The sequence below is a fragment of the Doryrhamphus excisus genome, chromosome 9 (genome assembly GCF_030265055.1).
Source record: "Doryrhamphus excisus isolate RoL2022-K1 chromosome 9, RoL_Dexc_1.0, whole genome shotgun sequence".
In the NCBI taxonomy this organism is placed as follows: Eukaryota; Metazoa; Chordata; class Actinopteri; order Syngnathiformes; family Syngnathidae; genus Doryrhamphus; species Doryrhamphus excisus.
In genome coordinates, this window is record NC_080474.1 from 1,416,624 (window position 1) to 1,444,403 (window position 27,780).

The following is a 27,780-nucleotide window of genomic DNA, read 5'->3' on the forward strand; positions in this document are numbered from 1 at the left end:
CCTATTATATGAAATTTGTCAGAGATTTTTTTTGTAAAATTTACATTTAAAAAAAAAAATTACATTTAAAAAAAAAAAATTAAAATAAAAGATTTTTTTTGTAAAAAAAAATCAATAAAAAAAATGAATCAATTAAAAAACAATTATAAAAAATATCAAATTATTTAGGAAAAATATCAAATTATTTAAGAGTGCTGACAAATATTTTAGGGGGCCTGCTTTTGCCTTATTATATGAAATTTGTCAGAGATTTTTTGTAAAATAAAACAAATCAATAAAAACAAAAATCAATACAAAATATCAAATTATTTAGGAGGGCTTAAGAACACTTTAGCGGGGCTGCTTTTGCCCTATTATATGAAATTTGTCAGAGATTTTTTTGTAAAAAAAATCAATAAAAAAATGAATCAATTAAAAAAAATTATAAAAAATATCAAATTATTTAGGAAAAATATCAAATTATTTAAGAGTGCTTACAAATATTTTAGGGGGCCTGCTTTTGCCTTATTATATGAAATTTGTCAGAGATTTTTTGTAAAAAAAAACAATAAAAAATATCAAATGATTTAAGCGATATATCACCGTAAATATCACCTGATTTAGGCTGCACGTGCACATGTTGGTGTGGTTAGTGTGATTTCCAAGTGTCCTTGAATGCAGCAGCAACTTGTGTCCCAGGAGTTACAGTATGTGATGCACCTGAATGCACCATTCCAACACTATGACTGTCCGTTATCTTACTGGAGAGAGCTGCATGCTAACCAAGTATTTTTTTTTTTTAATCACTTTTAAAATAACCTCCCAATATAGTATGAAGCATGGTTATTGAAAAAAGAATAACTACGACATCACATTAAAAAAATGCTAAAGAAGGAAGTGACGTCATCAATAATGATTACGTATTGGTAATATTGGTACTGACAGCTAAGATTTCATGTCTAAGACGTGAATGCCAAAATAACAGGGCGACCTGAAGGGGCCGTTTAGCACACAGCGTTTTCACAATGAAGCAGCTGAGGGGAGAGCTAGCTTGATTAAGGTGGGTGGAGCCACGCCCATAGAGGGGGAAATTATTATTGTGGGATGCTGAAAGCGTTCAAGGGTGTGCATGTAAAAATTAAACCTTGTGAACAGATCCTTCACTTACTTTATGTGTTATGATATGAATATTGTTTTTTTGTGTCTTCGGAAAGCAAAAATAAGCTGTGTGAATTAGTGTTGGGGCGGGGCGCCAGGAAGGCGTCATCCATTCAACAACGGATTGATTCGGGACTCCAAAGATTGGACTCGTTCACGAACGTCGCATCAGGATTGGCGACACAACAGCTTCAGTTAGCATAAACGTCGCCTCCCGCTCTTGATCTTTCCCAGCAAAGGACGAGTAGAAGAAGAAGAAGAACCAGGAGAAGAAGCCGATGGCGGACGCGGCCGAGGCTGGCTTGTGCGGGGTGAAGGTGATGTGTCGCTTCCGGCCGCTTAACGACGCGGAACGGAGCCGAGGAGACAAATCCATCCCCAAATTTAACGGTGATGACACGGTGGTGGTGTCGGTGAGTAGACAACAATAACACCGGAAGTTACAATACTTGAATCGGCATTCCTGCGAATTAGCCCAAAGATAAAAGATTCTCGTCCATTGTGGACTAATGGCTGGACAAACACACCCATTGGCTCTTGTTGCCATAGCGACAGCACAGGAGTGGATAATCTTACTCTGATTGGCTTTGTATTCACAAACATGTTTAAATGAAGCCTAGCTAAAGTCATGAGTGACGCTAATGAGTAGAATCATGTCAATCAAATAAATCATCCATCTTCTACCGTGTCCATTGTCTTATTGTCTTATTGTCTTATTGTCTTATTTGACGGGGTGCGATGCGTTTCAGGGGAAGCCGTACATCTTTGACAGAGTTCTTCCACCCAACAGTGAGCAGCCTCAGGTGTACGAAACATGCGCCCGCCACATCGTCAAAGGTATGCGCTGAGCTAGCAATGTGCTTTCCGGATCAATGATGATGATGATTGATTGATCATTAGTTTGTTTGTCACGATCCATTTGAACGCATCATTTCATGGATGATCCCGGCCATCCTTTCCTCCAATGACATAGTGATGGTGATGCTGTGTTTTAGATGTGCTGGGCGGCTACAATGGAACCATCTTTGCGTACGGTCAGACCTCATCAGGAAAGACGCACACCATGGAGGTGAGTTACATCAGTCAGGAGTTGTTGGGGTTTTTTTGTGTCAGGATAAAAAAAAAAGTGGTGTTCCATCAGGGCCAGCAAAGCCGTCTGTAGAACCTCAGTAGACGTGATTAGAACATCAGTAGACGTGTGTTGAACCTCAGTAGACGTGTGTTGAACCTCAGTAGACGTGCGTAGAACCTCAGTAGACGTGCGTAGAACCTCAGTAGACGTGCGTAGAACCTCAGTAGACGTGCGTAGGACATCGGTAGACGTGCGTAGGACATCGGTAGACATGATTAGAACCTTGGTAGACGTGCATAGGCCATCAGTAGACATGCGTAGGACTTCAGTAGAGGTGCGTAGGACATCAGTAGAGGTGCGTAGGACATCAGTAGAGGTGCGTAGAACCTCAGTAGACGTGCGTTGAACCTCAGTAGATGTGCGTTGGACATCGGTAGACATGATTAGAACCTTGGTAGACCTGCGTAGGCCATCAGTAGACATGCGTAGGACGCCAGTAGACGTGCGTAGGACGCCAGTAGACGTGCGTAGGACGCCAGTAGACGTGCGTAGGACGCCAGTAGACGTGCGTAGGACATCAGTAGACGTGCGTAGGACATCAGTAGACGTGCGTAGGACATCAGTAGACGTGCGTAGGACATCAGTAGACGTGCGTAGGACATCAGTAGACGTGCGTAGGACATCAGTAGACGTGCGTAGGACATCAGTAGACGTGCGTAGGACATCAGTAGACGTGCGTAGGTCGCCAGTAGACGTGCGTAGGTCGCCAGTAGACGTGCGTAGGTCGCCAGTAGACGTGCGTAGGTCGCCAGTAGACGTGCGTAGGACGCCAGTAGACGTGCGTAGGACGCCAGTAGACGTGCGTAGGACGCCAGTAGACGTGCGTCTCAAACAGCACCCCGACCTCTCTTTTGTAGGCCTATACCCTTATCAGAACCACTGACCTACATTTTATTTATTTGGGTGTGGAGAAAATAGTCCCTGAAGAAACCATGTCTAACCATTCCTAAACACGTTCCTTGCTCAAGGGTCAGCTACACGACTGCCAGCTGATGGGAATCATTCCTCGCATTGCCAGAGACATCTTTGACCATATCTACTCCATGGACGAGAACCTGGAATTCCATATCAAGGTGACTAGAACAACAAGCCCATGCTGGATTCACTGGAACATCTAAAGTTGATTGTCATCCTGTCTTCTACTTCCAGGTTTTCCCAAATAGGAAAACAATGCATTCTTATAAAAGGCAATAGGCAATGTTTTTATAACTTAACACTGGGGGAATAAATATAGTATACAAAGTCAAACTACTACTACTACTACTACTACTACTACTACTACTACGTGTTCTAAAATGAATATATGATGAATAATAATCTGAATGAATCTACAGGTCTCCTATTTTGAAATCTATTTGGATAAAATCCGAGACTTGCTGGATGGTGAGAAAAATATACTTTGACATGAATATGCATGATATATATTATATATTTTGGAATATAGACGCATGATATAGTACATAATATACTTTAGAACATGTATGCATGATATAGTACATAATATACTTTGGAACATGTATGCATGATATAGTACATAATATACTTTGGAACATGTATGCATGATATAGTACATAATATACTTTGGAACATGTATGCATGATATAGTACATAATATACTTTGGAACATGTACGCATGATATACATAATATACTTTGGAACATGTATGCATGATATAGTACATACGTAATATACTTTGGAAGATATATGCATGATATAGTACATAATATAGTACTTTGGAACATGTACGCATGACATACATAATATACTTTGAAACATGTACGCATGATATACGTAATATACTTTGGAACATGTACGCATGATATACATAATATACTTTGGAATATGTACGCATGATATACATAATATACTTTGGAATATAGACGCATGATATAGTACATATTTATACTTTGGAACATGTACGCATGATATAGTACATAATATACTTTGGAATATTAACGGATGATATAGTACATAATATACTTTGGCACATAGACGCATGAAATAATAAAATACTTTGGAACATGTACTGTACGCATGATAAACATAATATACTTTGAATATACGTATGATACTATGAAACATATATTTCCCAGCAATTAGCATGAATTATATGATACTTGTGTATGTATTTGTATACGTATATATATTTGTTGACGTGTAGTCGTATTCGATGTGTTATTGTAGTATCAAAGACCAACCTGGCCGTCCATGAGGATAAAAACAGGGTTCCATTTGTGAAGGTACAATTATCTTCTGGTTTCCATGATGTTTCCTCTTGCGTTTGCGTTCATCCCTCCCGTTTCTCCTGGTCAGGGATGCACGGAGCGTTTTGTCTCCAGTCCGGAGGAGGTCATGGACATCATCGACGAGGGGAAATCCAACCGACACGTCGCTGTCACAAGTAAAGCAGAAATCGCTAGATCGTTTGTAAAGTTGAAAGGTCACGACCTTGAAGGTGTGACATTGTTCTGCTACTCGTGTGTTTTTACAGACATGAACGAGCACAGCTCACGCAGCCACAGCATTTTCCTCATCAACATCAAGCAGGAGAACGTGGAGACGGAGACAAAGCTGTCAGGGAAGCTTTACCTTGTGGACCTGGCGGGCAGCGAGAAGGTGCCGTCTTCTCCACGTACTCTTTACCCACGCTGGTAGTCTCACCAAATGACCAATCACCAATCAGGTGAGTAAGACCGGAGCCGAGGGAGCCGTTTTGGATGAAGCCAAGAACATCAACAAGTCTCTGTCTGCCCTCGGAAACGTCATTGCTGCTCTCAGCGAGGGAACGGCAAGTCACTTCCTGTTATTATTCGTCACTTCCTGTTATCATTCTCCCTCATGGCTGGACCTGTGCATTGTGTTTCCATGGCAATCAGTGTCAACAACAAGCTGTCGACCACCATAGTCTTGTTTTTCACTAAATGCCTTCAATTTCAGTCACCGGTTTAACCGCACGTTGGATGAGTGGTTAGCAAGTTGGCCACACAGTCAAAAGATCTTGGTTCAAATATGGCCAATATTGGGTATATCTCCGTGGAGTTTGCATGTTCTCCCCGTGCATGTGTGGGTTTCCTCCCACATTCCAAAAACATGCTAGGTTAATTAGCCACTCCAAATTGTCCATAGGTATGAATGTGAGTGTGAATGGTTGTTTGTCTATATGTGCCCTGTGATTGGCTGGCCACCAGTCCAGGGTGGACCCCGCCTCTCGCCCCAATATTACAGGAAGTGACGATTGTTGTTGTTGTTTTCCTTGTAGAAAAGTCATGTTCCCTACAGGGACAGTAAAATGACCAGGATCCTGCAAGACTCCCTGGGAGGAAACTGCAGAACGACCATCATCATCTGCTGCTCGCCGTCTGTTTATAACGAGGCAGAGACCAAGTCCACCCTCATGTTTGGACAGAGGTACATGCTAGAACATCAGTAGACGTGTGTAGAACATCAGTAGACGCGCCGAGAACATCACTAGATGTGCAAAGAACATGTAGACATTCTGTAGACATGCGTAGAACATCATTAGACGCGCGTAGAACATCATTAGACGCGCGTAGAACATCATTAGACGCGCGTAGAACATCAGTAGACGCGCGTAGAACATCAGTAGACGTGCGCAGAACATCAGTAGACGTGCAAAGAAAATGTAGACATTCTGTAGATGTGCGCAGAACATCATTAGACGTGCGCAGAACATCATTAGACGTGCGCAGAACATCAGTAGACGTGCGTAGAACATCAGTAGTCGTGCGTAGAACACCAGTAGACGCGCCGAGAACATCACCAGATGTGCATAGAACATGTAGACATTCTGTAGACATGCGTAGAACATCAGTAGACGTGCGTAGAACATCAGTAGACGTGCGTAGAACATCAGTAGATGTGCGCAGAACATCAGTAGACGTGCGCAGAACATCAGTAGACGTGCAAAGAAAATGTAGACATTCTGTAGATGTGCGCAGAACATCATTAGACGTGCGCAGAACATCATTAGACGTGCGCAGAACATCAGTAGACGTGCGCAGAACATCAGTAGACGTGCGCAGAACATCAGTAGACGTGCGTAGAACATCAGTAGTCGTGCGTAGAACACCAGTAGACGCGCCGAGAACATCACCAGATGTGCATAGAACATGTAGACATTCTGTAGACATGCGTAGAACATCATTAGACGTGCGCAGAACATCAGTAGACGTGCGCAGAACATCAGTAGACGTGCGCAGAACATCAGTAGACGTGCGCAGAACATCAGTAGATGTGCAAAGAAAATGTAGACATTTTGTAGATGTGCGCAGAACATCATTAGACGTGCGCAGAACATCATTAGACGTGCGCAGAACATCAGTAGACGTGCGCAGAACATCAGTAGACGTGCGCAGAACATCAGTAGACGTGCGTAGAACATCAGTAGACATTCTGTAGACGTGCGCAGAACATCATTAGACGCGCGCAGAACATCAGTAGACGCGCGTAGAACATCAGTAGACGTGCGTAGAACATCAGTAGACGTGCCGAGAACATCAGTAGACGCGCGTAGGACATCAGTAGACGTGTGTGTTTAAGATGTATGTCTGTGTAATATATACTGATACATTTTACTGTCCATATTCGCTAAGGGCCAAAACCATCAAGAACACGGTGTCCGTCAACCTGGAGCTGACTGCTGAAGAGTGGAAGAAGAAGTACGAGAAGGAGAAAGAGAAGACTCGGAGTCTCACCATCACGGTCCAGAAACAGGAGAGCGAGTTGAAACGCTGGAGGAAAGGTGAAGAAACTCAAAGCGGAACTTCAAGACTAGACTTGAATTAGTCTTCATGTGCTTTGGTGGACTTGGACTGGGTTTGGGATCGTTGGCCAGCGTTTGGATCCTTCAGCAGGATCCATGCTTCCATTTATCAGAGCAAAACAGCCCCAGACCACCACACTACCACCACCATATTTGACTCCTCCTTTTATCAGCGGTTGCGGGGTCTTTTGTGACCTGCTGAATGAGTCCTTAGAAGGACTCCTAAGAAGGTTCACCACTGTTTTCAATATTTGTGGATAATGGCTAATCTCTCACTGTGGTTGGCTGGAGTCCCAAAGCTTTAGAAATGGCTTTAGAAGTGATAGATCTAAATGACTTACTTTGTCGTTTGTTCCTGTATTTCTTTAGATCTCGGCATGATGTCTAGCTTTTGAAGATCTTTTGGTCTACTTCACTTGGTCAGGGTTTTGCAGTCCAAGAAGTTCACCTTGTCCTAAGTCACATGACCTATGCAGTATGAGCTAGGTCCAATAGCTTACGTCTTATATTAGCTGGTGGACCTGATGAGACTGAACAGTCTGTAAACATCTGAGCTGGCCTGTCCCGTTCGAGTCTGTCCTGCTGCGTGGATTTTGAGCTGATGGACCAAAGCTGGAGTTCTTCACCTGGGTTCCTCGATACGTCACAAATGAATCCTTTTCATTTGTCTGGGCTGCTCAGGTGATTCTGTGCCTGTGGAGGAGCAGAACAGAAGCAAGAAGAACAAAGGAGATGAAGGGATTGACAGCTTGGCTCCAGCCGTGGTTCCTCTGTCCAACGAGGAGAAGATGCAGTACGAGACGCTCATCACTCAGCTGTACAATCAGCTGGACGAAAAGGTGAGTTCCTTCGACAGCAGCTTGACTTGATGAACGAAACCGCTTTGACCGTTCCAACGTTGTGGTCCAGGATGAAGAACTCAACCATCAGAGTCAGACCCTGGAGAATCTGAAGCAGCAGCTCCTGGATCAGGACGAAGTGAGTGTTCCCGCCGTGTTCCTTGACCTTCACGAGCACACACGAGCCAACTCGCTGTTCTCCTTCTAGATGTTGGCGTCAAAACATCAGGGCTACCAGCGTCTGCAGGAGGAAATGTCCGGGTTGCAGAGGGACAACGACTCGGCCAAGGAGGAAGTAAAGGAGGTTCTTCAGGCTTTGGAGGAACTGGCGGTCAACTACGACCAGAAGTGCCAGGAAGTGGAGAACAAGAGTCGCTGCAACCAACAACTGAATGAGGATCTGGCCCACAAAACTGTAAGTCAGCCATTCGGAGATCTTCTGACTGGCCTTATCTCCATGACCGTTCTGTGTGTGTGATCCAGGTCAGTCTGGAGGCGGTCCAGAGGGACCTTGCCGCTCTGCAGGATCTCAGCTGTCATCACAAGAAGAGGTCGGCCGACATGCTCGGCGCGTTGCTCAGAGATCTCAGCGACATCGGTGCTGCTCTTGGCACCGCCGAGCTCAAAGCCGTGAGTCTTAAAGCTTACATGTCATAGTTTCTCATATGGTGTCTACTATGGTGGATAATATATACATGTGACTATAGGGGTGTTACTTCATGTCTACAGGGCTCTAATGTTAACAAAGGTAATTAGAAGGTGAAACAGGTTTTCTGTAACATGTCTTATTTTTTCTTATGTCTACTTTATTGGGTAATGGGAGCGTCAAGGTGACTATAGGGTTGTTATTTTATGTCCAGAGTGCTCTATTGTTAAAAATCATATTTTATTTCTAAGGTCAGAAACAAGTTTTCTACGTCTTATGTTTTTGTATTATGACTACAACATTGGGTAATAGAAGTGTAAAGGTGACTATAGGGTTGTTATATCATATCCAGAGGGCTCTATTGTTAAAAATCATATTTCTAACGTCAGAAACAAGTTTTCTACGTCTTATGTTTTAGTATTATGTCTACTACATTGGGTAATGGGAGAGTAAAGGTGACTATAGGGTTGTTATTTTATGTCCAGAGTGCTCTATTGTTAAAAATCATATTTTATTTCTAAGATCAGAAACAAGTTTTCTAGGTCTTATGTTTTGGTATAATGTCTACTACATTTGGTAATAGGAATGTAAAGGTGACTATAGGGTTGTTATATCATGTCCAGAGGGCTCTAATGTTAAAAATCATATTTCTAAGGTCAGAAACAAGTTTTCTAGGTCTTATGTTTTTGTATTATGTCGACTACATTTGGTAATAGGAATGTAAAGGTGACTATAGGGTTGTTATATCATGTCCAGAGGGCTCTAATGTTAAAAATCATATTTCTAAGGTCAGAAACAAGTTTTCTAGGTCTTATGTTTTTGTATTATGTCGACTACATTTGGTAATAGGAGTGTAAAGGTGACTATAGGGTTGTTATTTCTTGTCCACAAGGCTCTATTATTAAAAATCATATTTTTAAGGTCATAAACAAGTTTTCCAGGTCTTTTGTTTTGGTATTATGTCTACTATATTGGGTAATAGGAGTGTAAAGTTGACTATAGGGTTGTTATATCATGTCCAGAGGGCTCTATTGTTAAAAATCATATTTCTAAAGTCAACAAGTTTTTTAGGTCTTATGTTTTGGTATTATTTCTACTACATTTGGTAAAGGTGACTATAGGGTTACTATTTCATTGTATTTCTTTTTCCTGTTTGAAAGATGGCAGAGACAAGTGGAATGATGGAGGACGAGTTCACCACAGCTCGTCTGTACGTGACCAAGACCAAGTCGGAGGTGAAATCTCTTGTGAGTCGCAGTAAGCAGATGGAGGTCAGCCTGGCGCAGAACATCAACAAAATGGAGGCCAGCGACAAGGAGCTCATTGCTAGCCAATTCACCATCTCACAGGTGAGATATTCCACATTATTTACAGGTCTTCAAACGCCACTTTGATTGATTGACAGCTTGCGGCTGGGTCGTTTGCAGCTCGAGGTGAAGACGTCGACGCTAATTGAAGACCTCCACAAGATGGAGCTGACCAAACGAAGGCTGGAGGAAAGTCAAGACGCTCTCATGGAGGAAGTTGCTAAACTTCAGGCTCAAGGTCAGAGGTCATCGGCGCTCTCATTATGCTTCATGCTGCCGTGTGATTGGCCGGGAGTACTGATGAGGTGTGGCTGTGCAGATAAACTGCAGCAGGTGAGCGTGATGGACAAAGAGAAGGAACACCTCAGTCGACTGAAAGACGCCGTGGACATGAAGGTAACACGACGTCTACATATGATGCACGCCTTTTCTGGATTGCCCAATTATGACATTTGTCAGAGATTTTTTTTGTAAAAAATCTATACAAAAATATATATATCTATAAAAAATAGAAAATTATTTAGGAGGGCTTACAAATATTTTAGGGGGCCTGCTTTTGCCCTATTATTATATGAAATTTGCCAGAGATTTTTTTGTAAAATCTTTTTTTGTAAAAAATCTATAAAAAAATATATATGTATAAAAAATATCAAATTATTTAGGAGGGCTTACGAACATTTTAGGGGGTCTGCTTTTGCCCTATTATATGAAATTTGCCAGAGATGTTTTTTTGTAAAAATAAAAATCTATGCAAAATAAAAACAAATCTATAAAAAATATCTAATTATTTAGGATAGTAAAATAATCAATAAAAAATATCACATTATTTAGGAGGGCTTACGAACATTTTAGGGGGTCTGCTTTTGCCCTATTATCTAAAATTTGCCAGAGATTTTTTTTGTAAAAATTTAAATCAATACAAAAAATAAAAATCTATGCAAAATAAAAACAAATCTATAAAAAATATCAAATTATTTAGGATAGTAAAATAATCAATAAAAAATCAATAAAAAATATCAAATATTTAGGAGGGCTTACTAACATTTTAGGGGGCCTGCTTTTGCCCTATTATATGAAATTTGTCAGATTTATTTTCTTTTTATTTATTTATTTTTTTGGGGGGGGGTAATTAATTAAAAAATCAATAAAATTTTTTAAAAATCAATAAAAAATATCAAATTATTTAGGAGGGCTTAAGAACATTTTAGGGGGGCTGCTTTTGATCTATTATATGAAATTTGTATGATTTATTATATGAGTTTTTTTTTAATAAATAAAAATAAATGTAAAAAAAATCAATAAAAAATATCAAATTATTTAGGAGGGCTCATGAACATTTTTAGGTGGTCTGAACCCCCCCTAAAATAGGCCTAATGACGCCACTGCCGTCAAGCTGGCCTTTTTGGTCTGGTGTCTCATAGCGCAGACGTGGGAGGAGTCACACAAGTGAAAGCATCACGTTTTGCAGCTCTGTCTGATAAATATAAAATATAAATATAAATATGACTATGATGGTTTTTACGGTATTTCATGAACTCATTTTAGTTTGTAAACGTTCACCTGGAGAACAATGTAGTCTCTGCCTTGATTATATATAATATATAATAAACCATATAGTATGTATATGGAATACCATCCATCCTTCCTGTCTATGATCCATCCATGATGTGGTTATCTCCAGACAACACTGGAGGAACAGATGGAGAACCACAGAGAGGTCCATCAAAAACAGTTGTCCCGCCTCCGAGACGAGATCGATCACAGGCAAAGAGCCAACGACCAGCTCAGAGAGTACGGACTCGTCGGGGAAACAAATGAGAATCCAACGTTGAGCTCGTACGTAATCGACTATTTATTTCAGCTTGAATGAGAAGATGCAGTTGGACATCAGGAAACTTCAAGCTGATGTGGACAAAGTGAGAGGTGACGAGCGCAGCAAAGACGAGAAGCTTCAAAAACTGCTGTAGGTGTTTTTTTTTTTGTCACCATCATCTCCTTTGCTTTGTTCCATAAGCTTCTCTGTCCCACAGATCCCTTGAGGAACAGAGACAACAAGCCAAAGAGGACCTTCATGGTCTCCAAGAGACTGTGGTTCGTAGAGCAAATGACTTTCTATCAAAGCCAAAGTCCAACTTGTGGCCTTCAGGGTTTTCCTTTGTTTCCAGCTGAAAGAGCTGCAGACCCTCACCAACCTGAGAAAAGTCTTCATCCAGGACATCAGCAGCCGCATGAACGTGAGTCCCATCCTAACGTCCACATCGTTTCCTTCTCATCCACAACCTGCCCGAGTCCCATCACATCTTCTCCATCCTATCAGAGGTCTTATGGGGGTTAGATCCCAGGACCCGTTGGTGGACCTTAGCAATGAGGGATGCTGTCACTACTAGTACTACTAGTAGTAGTAGGCTAGTATTAGTCTGCGTATTGGCTTGCTTATTAGCCTGCTTTTGCCCTATTATATGAAATTTGTCAGATATTTTTTTGTAAAAAAAAAAATCTATTAAAAAATATTTTTAAAAAATCAATAAAAAGTAAAAAAATAAAAATAAAAAAATGTAAAAATCTATTAAAAAATATCAAATTATTTAGGAGGGCTTACAAACATTTTAGGGGGCCTGCTTTTGCCCTATTATATGAAATTTGTCAGATATGTTTTTGTAAAAAAAAAAATCTATTAAAAAATATTTTAAAAAATCAATGAAAAGTTTAAAAAAAACAATAATTTTTTTTTTTAATCTATTAAAAATATCAAATTCTTTAGGAGGGCTTACAAACATTTTAGGGGGCCTGCTTTTGCCATATTATATGAAATTTGTCAGATTTTTTTTTGTACAAAAAAATCAATAGAAAATGTTTAAAAATCTATTAAAAAACAATAAAACTTATACAAAATTCAATTAAAAAACAATAAAAAATTATACAAAATTCAAGTTAAAAATATAAAATTTAGGAGGGCTTACGAACATTTTAGGGGGCTTGCTTTTGCCATATTATATAACATTTGTCAGAGATTTTTTTTTGTAAAAAAAAAAAATCTATAAAAATTAAAAATCTATTTTTAAAAAAATCTATAAAAATAAGAAAAATTTATAAAAAATATCAAATTATTTAGGAGGGCTTACGAACATTTTAGGGGGGCTGAAGCCCCCTAAAATAGGCCTAATAGCACCACTGCCATCAAGCTGTCTCTGCCTTGATTTTATATATATATATTATGTATATAATAAACCATATAGTATGGATATGGAATATCATCCATCCATCTTCCGCTTAATGAGGTGGTGGTGGGGGGGGGGGGGGGTGGCGGGGGCAGGAGCCTATGCAGAGAAGCCCAGACTTCGCTGTCCCCGGCTACTTCCTCCAGCCCCCCCCTGCGGATCCAAAGGCCAATACATAGAAGATATGATGATATATTCCTCTGTCACTCCATGCCTCAAGTGCTCGAGGTAGATGTCCGCCCACAGCGGAATTGGGTAACGCCCCCTCCATCACCACTGTGGACTTTTCCCTAACTGCAACAAATGAATTGTGTACTTTGTGTGTGTACTTTGTGTGTGTACTTTGTGTGTGTGTGCGGGAGAACAGTGTCCGGATAGCGATGGCGACGAGGGGGGGGGCAGTCTGGCCCAACGGCAAAGGATCGTCTTTTTAGAGAACACCTTGGAGCAGCTGAGTAAAGTCCATAAACAGGTGAGCCAATCACGTCGTCGTCCTTCATCCAACATCCATCCCTCAACAATAACCATGATGTCACTTCCTGTCCACTCCCCACTACGCTGTCCTACATTTGGTCACTACATTTGGTAATGCCTTCGGTAAAGGACTGTCAAGGTGACTATAGGGTTGTTATATCATGTCCACAGGGGAAACCTCACACACACTCAACAGGGGCCCCAGGAGGACCCAAAAACAGTATAAAATGCCAGTGTTAAAATTTTGTGATTTCTGACAAAAAACGTAAGGGGTTAGTATGTCGTTTTTTTCAGATTTTTCAACTAGCTGTTAATGCACTTTTCTGGTCAAAAAAACAGGGGAAACCTCACAGACACTCAACAGGGGCCTCAGTAGGACCCAAAAACGGCATAAAATGCCATTATTTGAATTTGGTCATTTTTGACAAAAAACGTAAGGGGTTAGTATGTCGTTTTTTTCAGATTTTTCAACTTGCTGTTAATGCACTTTTCTGGTCAAAAAAACACGGGAAACCTCACAGACACTCAGCAGGGGCCCCAGGAGGACCCAAAAACGGCCTAAAATGCCAGTGTTAAAATTTTGTGATTTCTGACAAAAAACGTAAGGGGTTAGTATGTCGTTTTTTTCAGATTTTTCAACTTGCTGTTAATGCACTTTTCTGGTCAAAAAAACACGGGAAACCTCACACACACTTAACAGGGGCCCCAGGAGGACCCAAAAACAGTATAAAATGCCAGTGTTAAAATTTTGTGATTTCTGACAAAAAACGTAAGGGGTTAGTATGTCGTTTTTTTCAGATTTTTCAACTTGCTGTTAATGCACTTTTCTGGTCAAAAAAACACGGGAAACCTCACAGACACTCAGCAGGGGCCCCAGGAGGACCCAAAAACGGCCTAAAATGCCAGTGTTAAAATTTTGTGATTTCTGACAAAAAACGTAAGGGGTTAGTATGTCGTTTTTTTCAGATTTTTCAACTTGCTGTTAATGCACTTTTCTGGTCAAAAAAACACGGGAAACCTCACACACACTTAACAGGGGCCCCAGGAGGACCCAAAAACAGTATAAAATGCCAGTGTTAAAATTTTGTGATTTCTGACAAAAAACGTAAGGGGTTAGTATGTCGTTTTTTTCAGATTTTTCAACTAGCTGTTAATGCACTTTTCTGGTCAAAAAAACACGGGAAACCTCACAGACACTCAACAGGGGCCTCAGTAGGACCCAAAAACGGCATAAAATGCCATTATTTGAATTTGGTCATTTTTGACAAAAAACGTAAGGGGTTAGTATGTCGTTTTTTTCAGATTTTTCAACTTTCTGTTAATGCACTTTTCTGGTCAAAAAAACAGGGGAAACCTCACAGACACTCAGCAGGGGCCCCAGGAGGACCCCAAACGGCATAAAATGCCAGTGTTAAAATTTTGTGATTTCTGACAAAAAACGTAAGGGGTTAGTATGTCGTTTTTTTCAGATTTTTTAACTTGCTGTTAATGCACTTTTCTGGTCAAAAAAACAGGGGAAACCTCACACACACTCAACAGGGGCCCCAGGAGGACCCAAAAACGGCATAAAATGCCAGTGTTAAATTTTAATTTTTGACAAAAAACGTAAGGGGTTAGTATGTCGTTTTTTTCTGATTTTTCAACTTGCTGTTAATGCACTTTTCTGGTCAAAAAAACACGGGAAACCTCACACACACTTAACAGGGGCCCCAGGAGGACCCAAAAACGGCATAAAATGCCAGTGTTAAAATTTTTAATTTTTGACAAAAAACGTAAGGGGTTAGTATGTCGTTTTTTTTCAGATTTTTCAACTTGCTGTTAATGCACTTTTCTGGTCAAAAAAACAGGGGAAACCTCACACACACTTAACAGGGGCCCCAGGAGGACCCAAAAACAGTATGAAATGCCAGTGTTAAAATTTTTAATTTTTGACAAAAAACGTAAGGGGTTAGTATGTGGTTTTTTTCAGATTTTTCAACTTGCTGTTAATGCACTTTTCTGGTCAAAAAAACAGGGGAAACCTCACAGACACTCAACAGGGGCCCCAGGAGGACCCAAAAACAGCATAAAATGCCATTATTTGAATTTGGTCATTTTTGACAAAAAACGTAAGGGGTTAGTATGTCGTTTTTTTCAGATTTTTCAACTTGCTGTTAATGCACTTTTCTGGTCAAAAAAACAGGGGAAACCTCACAGACACTCAACAGGGGCCCCAGGAGGACCCAAAAACAGCATAAAATGCCATTATTTGAATTTGGTCATTTTTGACAAAAAACGTAAGGGGTTAGTATGTCGTTTTTTTCAGATTTTTCAACTTGCTTCTAATGCACTTTTCTGGTCAAAAAAACAGGGGAAACCTCACAGACACTCAACAGGGGCCCCAGGAGGACCCAAAAACAGCATAAAATGCCAGTGTTAAAATTTTGTGATTTCTGACAAAAAACGTAAGGGGTTAGTATGTCGTTTTTTTCAGATTTTTCAACTTGCTGTTAATGCACTTTTCTGGTCATAAAAACACGGGAAACCTCACACACACTCAACAGGGGCCCCAGTAGGACCCAAAAACGGCATAAAATGCCAGTGTTAAAATTTTTAATTTTTGACAAAAAACGTAAGGGGTTAGTATGTCGTTTTTTTCAGATTTTTCAACTAGCTGTTAATGCACTTTTCTGGTCAAAAAAACACGGGAAACCTCACAGACACTCAACAGGGGCCTCAGTAGGACCCAAAAACGGCATAAAATGCCATTATTTGAATTTGGTCATTTTTGACAAAAAACGTAAGGGGTTAGTATGTCGTTTTTTTCAGATTTTTCAACTTTCTGTTAATGCACTTTTCTGGTCAAAAAAACAGGGGAAACCTCACAGACACTCAGCAGGGGCCCCAGGAGGACCCCAAACGGCATAAAATGCCAGTGTTAAAATTTTGTGATTTCTGACAAAAAACGTAAGGGGTTAGTATGTCGTTTTTTTCAGATTTTTTAACTTGCTGTTAATGCACTTTTCTGGTCAAAAAAACAGGCGAAACCTCACAGACACTCAACAGGGGCCCCAGGAGGACCCAAAAACGGCATAAAATGCCAGTGTTAAATTTTAATTTTTGACAAAAAACGTAAGGGGTTAGTATGTCGTTTTTTTCTGATTTTTCAACTTGCTGTTAATGCACTTTTCTGGTCAAAAAAACACGGGAAACCTCACACACACTTAACAGGGGCCCCAGGAGGACCCAAAAACGGCATAAAATGCCAGTGTTAAAATTTTTAATTTTTGACAAAAAACGTAAGGGGTTAGTATGTCGTTTTTTTTCAGATTTTTCAACTTGCTGTTAATGCACTTTTCTGGTCAAAAAAACAGGGGAAACCTCACACACACTTAACAGGGGCCCCAGGAGGACCCAAAAACAGTATGAAATGCCAGTGTTAAAATTTTTAATTTTTGACAAAAAACGTAAGGGGTTAGTATGTGGTTTTTTTCAGATTTTTCAACTTGCTGTTAATGCACTTTTCTGGTCAAAAAAACAGGGGAAACCTCACAGACACTCAACAGGGGCCCCAGGAGGACCCAAAAACAGCATAAAATGCCATTATTTGAATTTGGTCATTTTTGACAAAAAACGTAAGGGGTTAGTATGTCGTTTTTTTCAGATTTTTCAACTTGCTGTTAATGCACTTTTCTGGTCAAAAAAACAGGGGAAACCTCACAGACACTCAACAGGGGCCCCAGGAGGACCCAAAAACAGCATAAAATGCCAGTGTTAAAATTTTGTGATTTCTGACAAAAAACGTAAGGGGTTAGTATGTCGTTTTTTTCAGATTTTTCAACTTGCTGTTAATGCACTTTTCTGGTCATAAAAACACGGGAAACCTCACACACACTCAACAGGGGCCCCAGTAGGACCCAAAAACGGCATAAAATGCCAGTGTTAAAATTTTTAATTTTTGACAAAAAACGTAAGGGGTTAGTATGTCGTTTTTTTCAGATTTTTCAACTTGCTGTTAATGCACTTTTCTGGTCAAAAAAACACGGGAAACCTCACACACACTTAACAGGGGCCCCAGGAGGACCCAAAAACAGTATAAAATGCCAGTGTTAAAATTTTGTGATTTCTGACAAAAAACGTAAGGGGTTAGTATGTGGTTTTTTTCAGATTTTTCAACTTGCTGTTAATGCACTTTTCTGGTCAAAAAAACAGGGGAAACCTCACAGACACTCAACAGGGGCCCCAGGAGGACCCAAAAACAGCATAAAATGCCATTATTTGAATTTGGTCATTTTTGACAAAAAACGTAAGGGGTTAGTATGTGGTTTTTTTCAGATTTTTCAACTTGCTGTTAATGCACTTTTCTGGTCAAAAAAACAGGGGAAACCTCACAGACACTCAACAGGGGCCCCAGGAGGACCCAAAAACAGCATAAAATGCCATTATTTGAATTTGGTCATTTTTGACAAAAAACGTAAGGGGTTAGTATGTCGTTTTTTTCAGATTTTTCAACTTGCTTCTAATGCACTTTTCTGGTAAAAAAAAAACAGGGGAAACCTCACAGACACTCAACAGGGGCCCCAGGAGGACCCAAAAACAGCATAAAATGCCAGTGTTAAAATTTTGTGATTTCTGACAAAAAACGTAAGGGGTTAGTATGTCGTTTTTTTCAGATTTTTCAACTTGCTGTTAATGCACTTTTCTGGTCAAAAAAACACGGGAAACCTCACACACACTCAACAGGGGCCCCAGTAGGACCCAAAAACGGCATAAAATGCCAGTGTTAAAATTTTTAAAATTTTGACAAAAAACGTAAGGGGTTAGTATGTCGTTTTTTTCAGATTTTTCAACTTGCTGTTAATGCACTTTTCTGGTCAAAAAAACAGGGGAAACCTCACACACACTCAACAGGGGCCCCAGGAGGACCCAAAAACGGCATAAAATTCCAGTGTTAAAATTTTGTGATTTATGACAAAAAACGTAAGGGGTTAGTATGTCGTTTTTTTCAGATTTTTCAACTTGCTGCTAATGCACTTTTCTGGTCAAAAAAACAGGGGAAACCTCACAGACACTCAACAGGGGCCCCAGGAGGACCCAAAAACGGCCTAAAATTTCAGTGTTAAAATGTTGTGATTTCTTTGTTTTGAAATGAAATGAATGTGTTCATCTTTTGCAGCTGGTTGGAGACAATGCGGACCTTCGCTGCGAGCTGCCCAAGCTGGAAAAACGTTTTCGGGCGACGGCTGAAAGGGTGAAAGCTCTGGAGTGCGCCCTGAGGGGCGCCAAGGAGGCGGCAGCGAGAGACCGTAAGCGTTACCAACAGGAAGTGGAGCGCATCAAAGAGGTGCTGCGCTTGAAGACGGCGGCCAGGAGGGGGCACTCGGCTCAAATAGGTGACTTTACCGATCATGGCTGACGCCATCGGACAACCTCTGCTGTACCCAACAGGCAAATGTCTTCTTGTGTCCATGCAGCCAAACCCATCAGACCCGGGCATCACAACCAGCCGCCCACTTCGGTCAGAGGAGGCGGGACCACCGTCAGTCCACGTCTTCATGCCTTGCGCCGAGCACAAGCCGGACAAAGTCAGCAAAGTCCAGGTGGGTCACGATGAAGCCATTTTAGTGGCTTAGTGAGGCGTGTGGAGGTTCAAACGAAGGGGACTTTCTTGTAAAGCAGCTACAAAGTTACCATGGTAACCAGACCACTTTGACCAGGCCATGTCCAAACGGGTACATTTCAACTTTATTGTAACTTTATTTATTGACAACACGGTGAAGCTGGGAGCAAGAAGAGCATTTATTCATTGAGGTGTACTGCACATTTGAACCGCTAGATGGTAGTATAGTATCTATAGTGTACATTTGTGGGCCTCAGTCTTATTAGCTGGACACACAAGTTCTTAGTCTATTTTTTTCAATATTTATGTCTTAAATATTGTTTTATTTTGTTGTGTTTTTATTGCTTTCAATGTTCCTGTTTTTATTTGATGTTTAATGATGTATTTTTACTACAACTTATCTGTTGTCTTGTCTTTGGAAACTTTGTAAAATGTGCTATATAATTAAAGTGGATTGGATAATAATGCAAGTACATCATATCAAATGCAATAAGTTTCAATTGATTATTGAAGCTTATTGCAAAGATTATTTAATGTTACAATCACAATATCAAGACATTTTAAATAAAATACAATAAACAATGAAATAAAACCATTAAAAAAAAAGACCAAAAACACAACATCTTAGGAATTGTTTGTGATGTAAGTATTCCCACCAGGGTGGGGTCAGGGTGATATGGACCACAAACGCACATCCCGATATTTTTAGGTTGGACATCGATATACGATATTTATCTTGATATTTTTTTTTTCCACAAAGTAAGTTGAGACAAAATCAAAGGGGAAAATTAAAAAAAAAAAACAAAAAAAAAAAACAGGCCCACAAAAGGCCCCTGGGCCGCAATTTGGACACCCTGAAACGTATGTCTAACTGTATAGTACTGCGTCTGCTGTTCAATGCTGTCACACGACGGCGGACGGTGCCCGTGTGGAGGCGGGCCGAGCGGGCATCAGGTAGCGCACGTTCTTCCAGAAGCGGGAGTTCGGGGAGGCGGCGCCCTGGGAGTCCTGCCGCCACCTGAGGGGGGCACGCTTGGTGATGAGGTGCCGCAGGGCCGGGGACAGGTGAGCGTATCCTTGCGGTCCCGTTTGCCCCACCTGGATGAGAATGACACGCGTGCCAGTCTGGGTCAGGGCGTGGTGAAGACCCACCTGGAACGCAGCGGAGTAGACATTATCGTTTCGTCTCGAACTTTATTTAAAACATGAACGCAGACAACGCGTCCTACCTGGAAATCCACGCCCCCCAAGACGAGGTTGTGGTCCTTGGGGGCGTGTCGGTCCACTCCGGCAAGGATGACCATCAGCCTGCGACTCTGCGTGATGCGCTTCTCCGCCATCTCCAGTCGATCTGCGAGGGATTGACATCCCGGTTGAGGTCATGTGACATCACTGTGTCCACATGGACGCCATTTTGGTTTTTTTTTGTCTACGTATATACACTCATCCCTCGTTTATCACATAGAAAACCTGCTTATGACTTTATATATACGATCTTTATCATGATTAGAGCCCTGTAGACATGATATAACACCCCTATAGTCACCTTTACTCTCCTATTATCAACTGTTTACACCGCCTCGCTCCACTGCAAGGCGCAGGTTACGGGATCACTGCAGGGGTACAAGAAACATGGCCATGGCTTTAACCTCGAGCTAGCTAGCTAGCTAGCTAGCAAGCTAACTAGTTACGCTCCGATTTATTTACTTTTATGTATTCTAAAGTTAAGAAAGGGTTTAAAAGTCAGTGGGGAAGAAGGACAAAGAAACAAAAAAAAGTACCACTTCCACATTGAATGGGAGGATAACTTCTTATCCCCCCCACCCTTTTCTTATTATGCCTACTGATGATAGTGTAAGTAGTAATAGGAGTGTAAAGATGACTATAGGGGTGTTATTTTATGTCTAGAGGGCTCTATTGTTAAAAATCTTATTTCTAACATCAGAAACAAGTTTTGTAAGTCTTGTGTTTTTGTATTATGTCTACTACATTTGGTAATGGGGGTATAAATGTGACTATAGGGTTGTTATTTCATGTCCAGAGGGCTCTATTGTTAATAATCATATTTGTAAGGTCAGAAACAAGTTTTCTAGGTCTAATGTTTTGGTATTATGTCTACTATATTGGGTAATGAGAGAGTAAATGTGACTATAGGGTTGTTATTTCATGTCCAGAGGGCTCTATTGTTAAAAATCATATTTTATTTCTAAGGCCAGAAACAAGTTTTCTAGGTCTTATGTTTTTGTATTATGTCTACTACATTTGGTAATAGGAGTGTAAAGGTGACTATAGGGTTGTTATTTCATGTCCAGAGGGCTCTATTGTAAAAAATCATATTTTATTTCTAAGGTCAGAAACAATTTTTCTAGGTCTTATGTTTTGGTATTATGTCTACTATATTGGGTAATGGGAGAGTAAATGTGACTATAGGGTTGTTATTTCATGTCCAGAGGGCTCTATTGTAAAAAATCATATTTGTAAGGTTAGAAACAATTTTTCTAGGTCTTATGTTTTTGTATTATGTCTAATATATTGGGTAATGGTACTCCCAGAGGTGACTATAGGGGTGTTATTTCATGTCTAGAGAGCTCTACTAATGTTAAAATGATTAGCAAAATAACGTTTACACCCACGACTGACCTTCCCCCGGAATGTCGTCCCTGCCTTGGATGCAGAGCCGATAGCGGCATCCTTCCTCCAGCACGGCGGGCAGAACCGCATTGACGAAAAGGGCCAGCGTGTCCTCGCCGGTATTGACTCCGCCCTCCGCCTGGTACAAGACGTAGGCGTCGTACAGCTTTGAATCTGCAGACATGAAAGGAAAACGGGTCGTCTATGTGGAAGACAAAAGACGTCCAAAATCTTTTACTACCTTCTCTACTGCAGCATCTCAGACGGAGGCAAGGCCTGAAAAGGAGAACCAAGTCGACGGCATAAAGTTTGACCATTAAGGCGGCAAAAACGCCGACGACCAACGTCCATAGTCCCCCGATGACCAGTGAAGTGATTTTTCCTAAAAAAAAAACACTCAAAGTGGCAACAATCTAGCGAATGCAATGATATGTGTAAGGAAATGATGCCTTCACTGACCTCTGGGATGAAGACTCAAGGACTGAGACTCTGTCGAGTAAAGCCCTTTGCCGATGCACTTGAACTGAGTTTGAAAGTCTTTGACGGACACTTCCTCGATGGTCAGGACTGCGGTGGCCACGGTCCGTAAAGATGGCGGCGATGTGACGCTGCGGAAAGGAAACGAACCACACCCCCGCACATGGAAGATTCCACCTACTGCGTTGATTGTCTTTACGTGATAACGAAGAATTAAGAACGTGACCGTTGGTGTGTTCCGATCGAACATCGTGGAATCGGGCACCCGCCAGTCAGAGAAATAGAGGGGGGGGGTTGGCTTACACGGTGTGCGTCTGATGGTATCCGCGCCCGATGTCGTCCTGGCCGCCAACCTGCCAGCGAGCCGAGCAGTATTCCTCCACGTTGCGTCCGCAGAAGACGGAACAGCTGATCTGGACTCGCATTCCTGGGCCGCAGTGAAAGACGACAGGAAGTGAATCCATCTGTGACGTGGACATCTGACGGGTTTGTGGGGGACTCCACCTTCATCGGCGTGCACCTCTGTCGGCGACACGATGACCAAGGTGGAGTGGACAGACTGAGCTGTTGCTAAAACCTCCCTGGAGCCCGATGACGCGTACGAGTGCTGCTCGTGAGTCCAGGTGCACACGCACGTGTAGACACCTTGGTCCTCGTTTGTGAAGTTCCTGAGCCAAACAGAAGCTTCGTGGCGACCAGGAAGTAACGTGAAGTTCTGGAAGGACCGCAGAGATCGTATGAAGCTGTTACAGGTCTTGGTAATCAGGGTGATCAGTGGAGATAGAAAGCCACAAGACCGTAAACCCACCATGAAAGCCTGGTGTAAAATCCGAACCCTAACCCTGGTTGGAAACCCTAACCAATTTGAAAGCCTCATGGGAAACCCTACCACTGTTGGAAAGTCTAACCTGATTTTGAAACCCGAACCCTACTTTTGAACTCTGGTTTCAAACCCTAACTCCCAATTTCAAACCCTAACCCTAGTTTGAAACCCTAAACCCCAATTTCAAAACCAAGCCCCAGTTTCAAACCCTAGTTTGAAAACCCAACCCTGTTTCAAACCCTAAACCCCAGTTTAGTACTGGTTTAGTACCCTAGTTCCAAACCTTAACCCAAGTTTCAAACCCTAGTTTGAAAACCCAACCCTAGTTTCAAACCCTAAACCCCAGTTTAGTACTGGTTTCGTACCCTAGTTCCAAACCCTAAACCTAGTTTCAAACCCTAAACCTAGTTTCAAACCCTAGTTTGAAAACCTAACCCGAGTTTTAAACCCTAGTTTCAAACCCTAAACTCCAATTTCAAACCCAAGCCCCAGTTTCAAACCCTAGTTTGAAACCTTAACCCTAGTTTCAAACCCAGTTTGAAAACCCAACCCGAGTTTCAAACCCTAAACCCCAGTTTAGTACTGGTTTAGTACCCTAGTTCTAAACCTTAACCCAAGTTTCAAACCCTAGTTTGAAAACCCAACCCTAGTATCAAACCCTAAACCCCAGTTTAGTACTGGTTTCGTACCCTAGTTCCAAACCCTAAACCTAGTTTCAAACCCTAAACCTAGTTTCAAACCCTAGTTTGAAAACCTAACCTGAGTTTTAAACCCTAGTTTCAAACCCTAAACTCCAATTTCAAACCCAAGCCCCAGTTTCAAACCCTAGTTTGAAACCTTAACCCAAGTTTCAAACCCAGTTTGAAAACCCAACCCTAGTTTCAAACCCTAAACCCCAGTTTAGTACTGGTTTAGTACCCTAGTTCCAAACCCTAACCCTAGTTTCAAACCCTAGTTTGAAAACCTAACCCAAGTTTCAAACCCTAAACCCCAATTTCAAACCCAAGCCCTAGTTTCAAACCCTAGTTTGAAAACCCAACCCTAGTTTCAAACCCTAAACCCCAGTTTAGTACTGGTTTAGTTCCCTAGTTCCAAACCTTAACCCTAGTTTCAAACCCTAGTTTGAAAACCTAACCCAAGTTTCAAACCCTAAACCCCAATTTCAAACCCAAGCCCTAGTTTCAAACCCTAGTTTGAAAACCCAACCCTAGTTTCAAACCCTAAACCCCAGTTTAGTACTGGTTTAGTTCCCTAGTTCCAAACCTTAACCCTAGTTTGAAACCCTAGTTTGAAAACCTAACCGTAGTTTCAAACCCCAGTTTAGTACTGGTTTAGTACCCTAGTATCAAACCTTAACCCTAGTTTTAAACCCCAACCCCCATTTCAAACCCTAGTGTGAAACCCTAACCCTTGTTGGAAAGCCAAAGTCCAGTTTGACACCCAAGTTTCAAGCATCTAAAACCACATGACCATTTCTCAGGATTTCTCAGTAAAATATCCTGAAGTTTACCTCCAAGTGGGCGTGTCCTTACCAGGTACCAGCTAAAGGCTCCGCCCAGCCTTCTACACACGTCATCCACCGGTTCAGGACACATGACCAACTTGTTGTGGCCGGAATGTTCCACGCTTCCATAGAAGAGACGCTCGTCCTCCCGCTGGTTGGCTTCCAGGACGTTGAGTACCAGGTGAGAACTGTCACAGGTGTCTGCTGACCGGTTACGCCTGGATGGAGGACTCATGTCAGTACGGAACCGGAAGCCATCATCAAGGTCCAGAAGTGGTCCTCACCATGTAGCCACGTAGTAGCCGGAGTCCGCCATGGAGATGTTCAAGACGAGCAGCCCAACGCCGTGATGGTGAATTCTCTCCATCTCGTCCGACGTGATGAGCTCGGTGCCATCGGAAGAGTTTCTGAACCACTTGAAGTCTCCCTGGTCCAGCTCGGACTCCACCATGTCCGCGACCATGTCCGGCACAAAGTGGAAGGCTTCACCTTCCAGGAGCCAAAACTCCTTCATGTCAAAGTCCTCGCACGGAAGCTGACCTGAGTCTGCAAGTGGAGAACATCCTTTCATTCACGACTTCCATTTGCTTCTACCACGGTCCTTACCAGGATACTCCAGTGTGGCCGTCACCATCGGGACGAGCAGAAGAAGTCCAAAGAGATCCATCCTCAGCTAAAGCCAAACCACTTCTCTCTCAGCAAGTCAGAGCTTTTCTTCTTGTCACTCACAGTACACCACAGTACAACCTGCTGGACACCAAAGTTCAGAAAAAGACATCATAGCAACAGTAAAATATGGTGGTGGTAGTGCGATGGTCTAGGGCTGTTTTTGCTGCTTCAGGACCTGAAAGACTTGCTGTGACAAATTCTGCCAAATTCGACTAAAAAAAAATCGGTGACCTCAAGCTGAAACCCACTTGGGTTCTACAGCAGGACTATGATCCAAAACACACCAGCGAGTCCAACAAACAAAATGAAGATTTGGAGTGGCCTAGTCCGAGTCCTATTGAGATACTGTGGTGTTTGACAAACATGCAAAAATATAAATCAGGAAGTATTTACATATATTGTAAATACACATTTAAAGAATATATTACAGTCCTAGCAAACATAATAATAATGATAATAATATATATACGTATACATGTAGCCCTTTATTCTTGTCACTTATACAGAGGTACAAGCAAAATAGTGCAACATACTATTCAGTGAGACAAGGGTGACAGGACGGGATGATTGGGCGATGAAGGGGGGGAAAGAAGGGGGACAACACTAGGAGAGGGGAGGGGGAAAAAAAACAACTCCAAACTAGACTCCTAAATGAAGGAGTACAGTCTGGGACTGTTAAAAAAACCTTGGCATACAAGTAAAAAAAACATTGTTAACACAAGACCAGCGCCACGAAGGAAGAAGAAGAAGAAGAAGAAGAAGAAGAAGAAGAAGAAGAAGAAGAAGAAGAAGAAGAAGAAGAAGAAGAAGAAGAAGAAGAAGAAGAAGAAGAAGAAGAAGAAGAAGAAGAAGAAGAAGAAGAAGAAGAAGAAGAAGAAGAAGAAGAAGAGAAGAAGAAGAAGAAGAAGAAGAAGAAGAAGAAGAAGAAGAAGAAGAAGAAGAAGAAGAAGAGAAGAAGAAGAAGAGAAGAAGAAGAAGAAGAAGAAGAAGAAGAAGAAGAAGAAGAAGAAGAAGAAGAAGAAGAAGAAGAAGAAGAAGAAGAAGAAGAAGAAGAAGAAGAAGAAGAAGAAGAAGAAGAAGAAGAAGAAGAAGAAGAAGAAGAAGAAGGAAGAAGAAGAAGAAGAAGAAGAAGAAAGAAGAAGAAGAGAAGAAGAAGAAGAAGAAGAAGAAGAAGAAGAAGAAGAAGAGAAAAGAAGAGAAGAAGAAGAAGAAGAAGAAGAAGAAGAAGAAGAAGAAGAAGAAGAAGAAGAAGAAGAAGAAGAGAAGAAGAAGAAGAAGAAGAAGAAGAAGAAGAAGAAGAAGAAGAAGAAGAAGAAGAAGAAGAAGAAGAAGAAGAAGAAGAAGAAGAAGAAGAAGAAGAAGAAGAAGAAGAAGAAGAAGAAGAAGAAGAAGAAGAAGAAGAAGAAGAAGAAGAAGAAGAAGAAGAAGAAGAAGAAAGAAGAAGAAGAAAGAAGAAGAAGAAGAAGAAGAAGAAGAAGAAGAAGAAGAAGAAGAAGAAGAAGAAGAAGAAGAAGAAGAAGAAGAGAAGAAGAAGAAGAAGAAGAAGAAGAAGAAGAAGAAGAAGAAGAAGAAGAAGAAGAAGAAGAAGAAGAAGAAGAAGAAGAAGAAGAAGAAGAAGAGAAGAAGAAGAAGAAGAAGAAGAAGAAGAAGAGAAGAAGAAGAAGAAGAAGAAGAAGAAGAAGAAGAAGAAGAAGAAGAAGAAGAAGAAGAAGAAGAAGAAGAAGAAGAAGAAGAAGAAGAAGAAGAAGAAGAAGAAGAAGAAGAAGAAGGAAGAAGAGAAGAAGAAGAAGAAGAAGAAGAAGAAGAAGAAGAAGAAGAAGAAGAAGAAGAAGAAGAAGAAGAAGAAGAAGAAGAAAAATAATAAGAAGAATAAGAAGAAAAATAATAAGAAGAATAATAAGAATAAGAATAATAAGAATAATAAGGATAATAATAAGAATAATAATAATAAGAAGAAAAATTAATAAGAATAAGAATAATAATAATAATAATAAGAATAATAAGAAGAATAAGAAGAAAAATAATAAGAATAATAAGAATAAGAATAAGAAGAATAAGAAGAAGAATAAGAATAATAATAAGAAGAAGAAGAATAAGAAGAATAAGAATAATAAGAAGAAGAATAAGAAGAATAAGAAGAAGAATAAGAAGAAGAAGGGAAAAAAATAATAATCATAATAATAATCATAATAATAATCATAATAATAATAAGAGTTTCTTACCTCTTGAAAGAGTCCTGCTGACACTTCCTTTATATCTCCTCTACAGTCGCTCCCCAGCTGTAGTTTCCCTGTCGGCCAGACGCCCACGCCCACTGTAAGTGGATGGTGAAGAAAACGATCATGTTAACGATGCTCACCACAGACACTTCAGGAAACACCAATCCATTCTTCTACATCGGCCAGCAAGGTTTTTTTTGTTTTTTTTTAAGTATGAATCAGATTACCAGTTTGGTGGCGTGCAGATTCCATGGAAGAGGACGCATGGTCAACATTGGCACTCCTTAATGTGCGTTACCGAAACACACACACACAACAGGAC

General features: G+C 41.0%; 2 protein-coding genes across 5 annotated transcripts; one reads left to right on the forward strand and one right to left on the reverse strand.

Moving 5' to 3' along the window:
* The first annotated feature begins 1,080 nt into the window (after positions 1-1,080).
* LOC131136275 (kinesin heavy chain-like) lies at positions 1,081-20,766 on the forward strand. Of its 2 annotated transcripts, XM_058082954.1 has the most exons (25): positions 1,081-1,550; positions 1,887-1,974; positions 2,133-2,206; positions 3,238-3,342; positions 3,604-3,652; positions 4,454-4,509; positions 4,583-4,670; positions 4,761-4,885; positions 4,953-5,057; positions 5,529-5,677; positions 6,883-7,031; positions 7,734-7,891; positions 7,962-8,030; positions 8,100-8,306; positions 8,375-8,521; positions 9,698-9,886; positions 9,965-10,082; positions 10,164-10,240; positions 11,526-11,635; positions 11,706-11,807; positions 11,875-11,935; positions 12,010-12,078; positions 13,430-13,534; positions 18,692-18,908; positions 18,990-20,766. In XM_058082954.1, exons 1-25 carry the CDS (start codon positions 1,416-1,418, stop codon positions 19,127-19,129), a joined length of 2,892 nt encoding a protein of 963 aa, XP_057938937.1. In that variant the 5' UTR covers positions 1,081-1,415; the 3' UTR covers positions 19,130-20,766. The 2 variants fall into 2 exon arrangements, with proteins under 2 accessions (XP_057938937.1, XP_057938939.1); XM_058082956.1 differs by lacking the exons at positions 1,081-1,550; positions 1,887-1,974; positions 2,133-2,206; positions 3,604-3,652 and having other exon boundaries at positions 3,263-3,342.
* LOC131136277 (interleukin-1 receptor type 1-like) lies at positions 19,309-27,745 on the reverse strand. Of its 3 annotated transcripts, XM_058082960.1 has the most exons (12): positions 27,686-27,745; positions 27,462-27,553; positions 25,177-25,320; positions 24,855-25,116; positions 24,599-24,788; positions 22,748-22,958; positions 22,547-22,670; positions 22,226-22,374; positions 22,008-22,148; positions 21,776-21,940; positions 20,365-20,486; positions 19,309-20,287 (listed from the first exon to the last, which is right to left on the reverse strand). In XM_058082960.1, exons 3-12 carry the CDS (start codon positions 25,235-25,237, stop codon positions 20,039-20,041), a joined length of 1,674 nt encoding a protein of 557 aa, XP_057938943.1. In that variant the 5' UTR covers positions 25,238-25,320; positions 27,462-27,553; positions 27,686-27,745; the 3' UTR covers positions 19,309-20,038. The 3 variants fall into 3 exon arrangements, with proteins under 3 accessions (XP_057938943.1, XP_057938941.1, XP_057938942.1); XM_058082958.1 differs by having other exon boundaries at positions 22,226-22,958; XM_058082959.1 differs by having other exon boundaries at positions 22,226-22,958; positions 25,177-25,317; positions 27,686-27,735.
* Between the last annotated feature and the right edge of the window lie 35 nt (positions 27,746-27,780).

Coding starts and splice junctions, on each gene's coding strand:
- LOC131136275 (XM_058082954.1), top strand. CDS start 1,416: ATGGCGGACGCGGCCGAGGCTGGCTTGTGCGGGGTGAAGGTGATGTGT. Junction 1,975..2,132: donor CGCCCGCCACATCGTCAAAG/GTATGCGCTGAG, acceptor GCTGTGTTTTAG/ATGTGCTGGGCGGCTACAAT. Junction 5,058..5,528: donor CTGCTCTCAGCGAGGGAACG/GCAAGTCACTTC, acceptor TTTTCCTTGTAG/AAAAGTCATGTTCCCTACAG.
- LOC131136277 (XM_058082958.1), bottom strand. CDS start 25,237: ATGGATCTCTTTGGACTTCTTCTGCTCGTCCCGATGGTGACGGCCACA. Junction 22,959..24,598: donor GAGCCTTTAGCTGGTACCTG/GTAAGGACACGC, acceptor CGGTCCTTCCAG/AACTTCACGTTACTTCCTGG. Junction 20,288..20,364: donor TGGGGGGCGTGGATTTCCAG/GTAGGACGCGTT, acceptor GCTGCGTTCCAG/GTGGGTCTTCACCACGCCCT.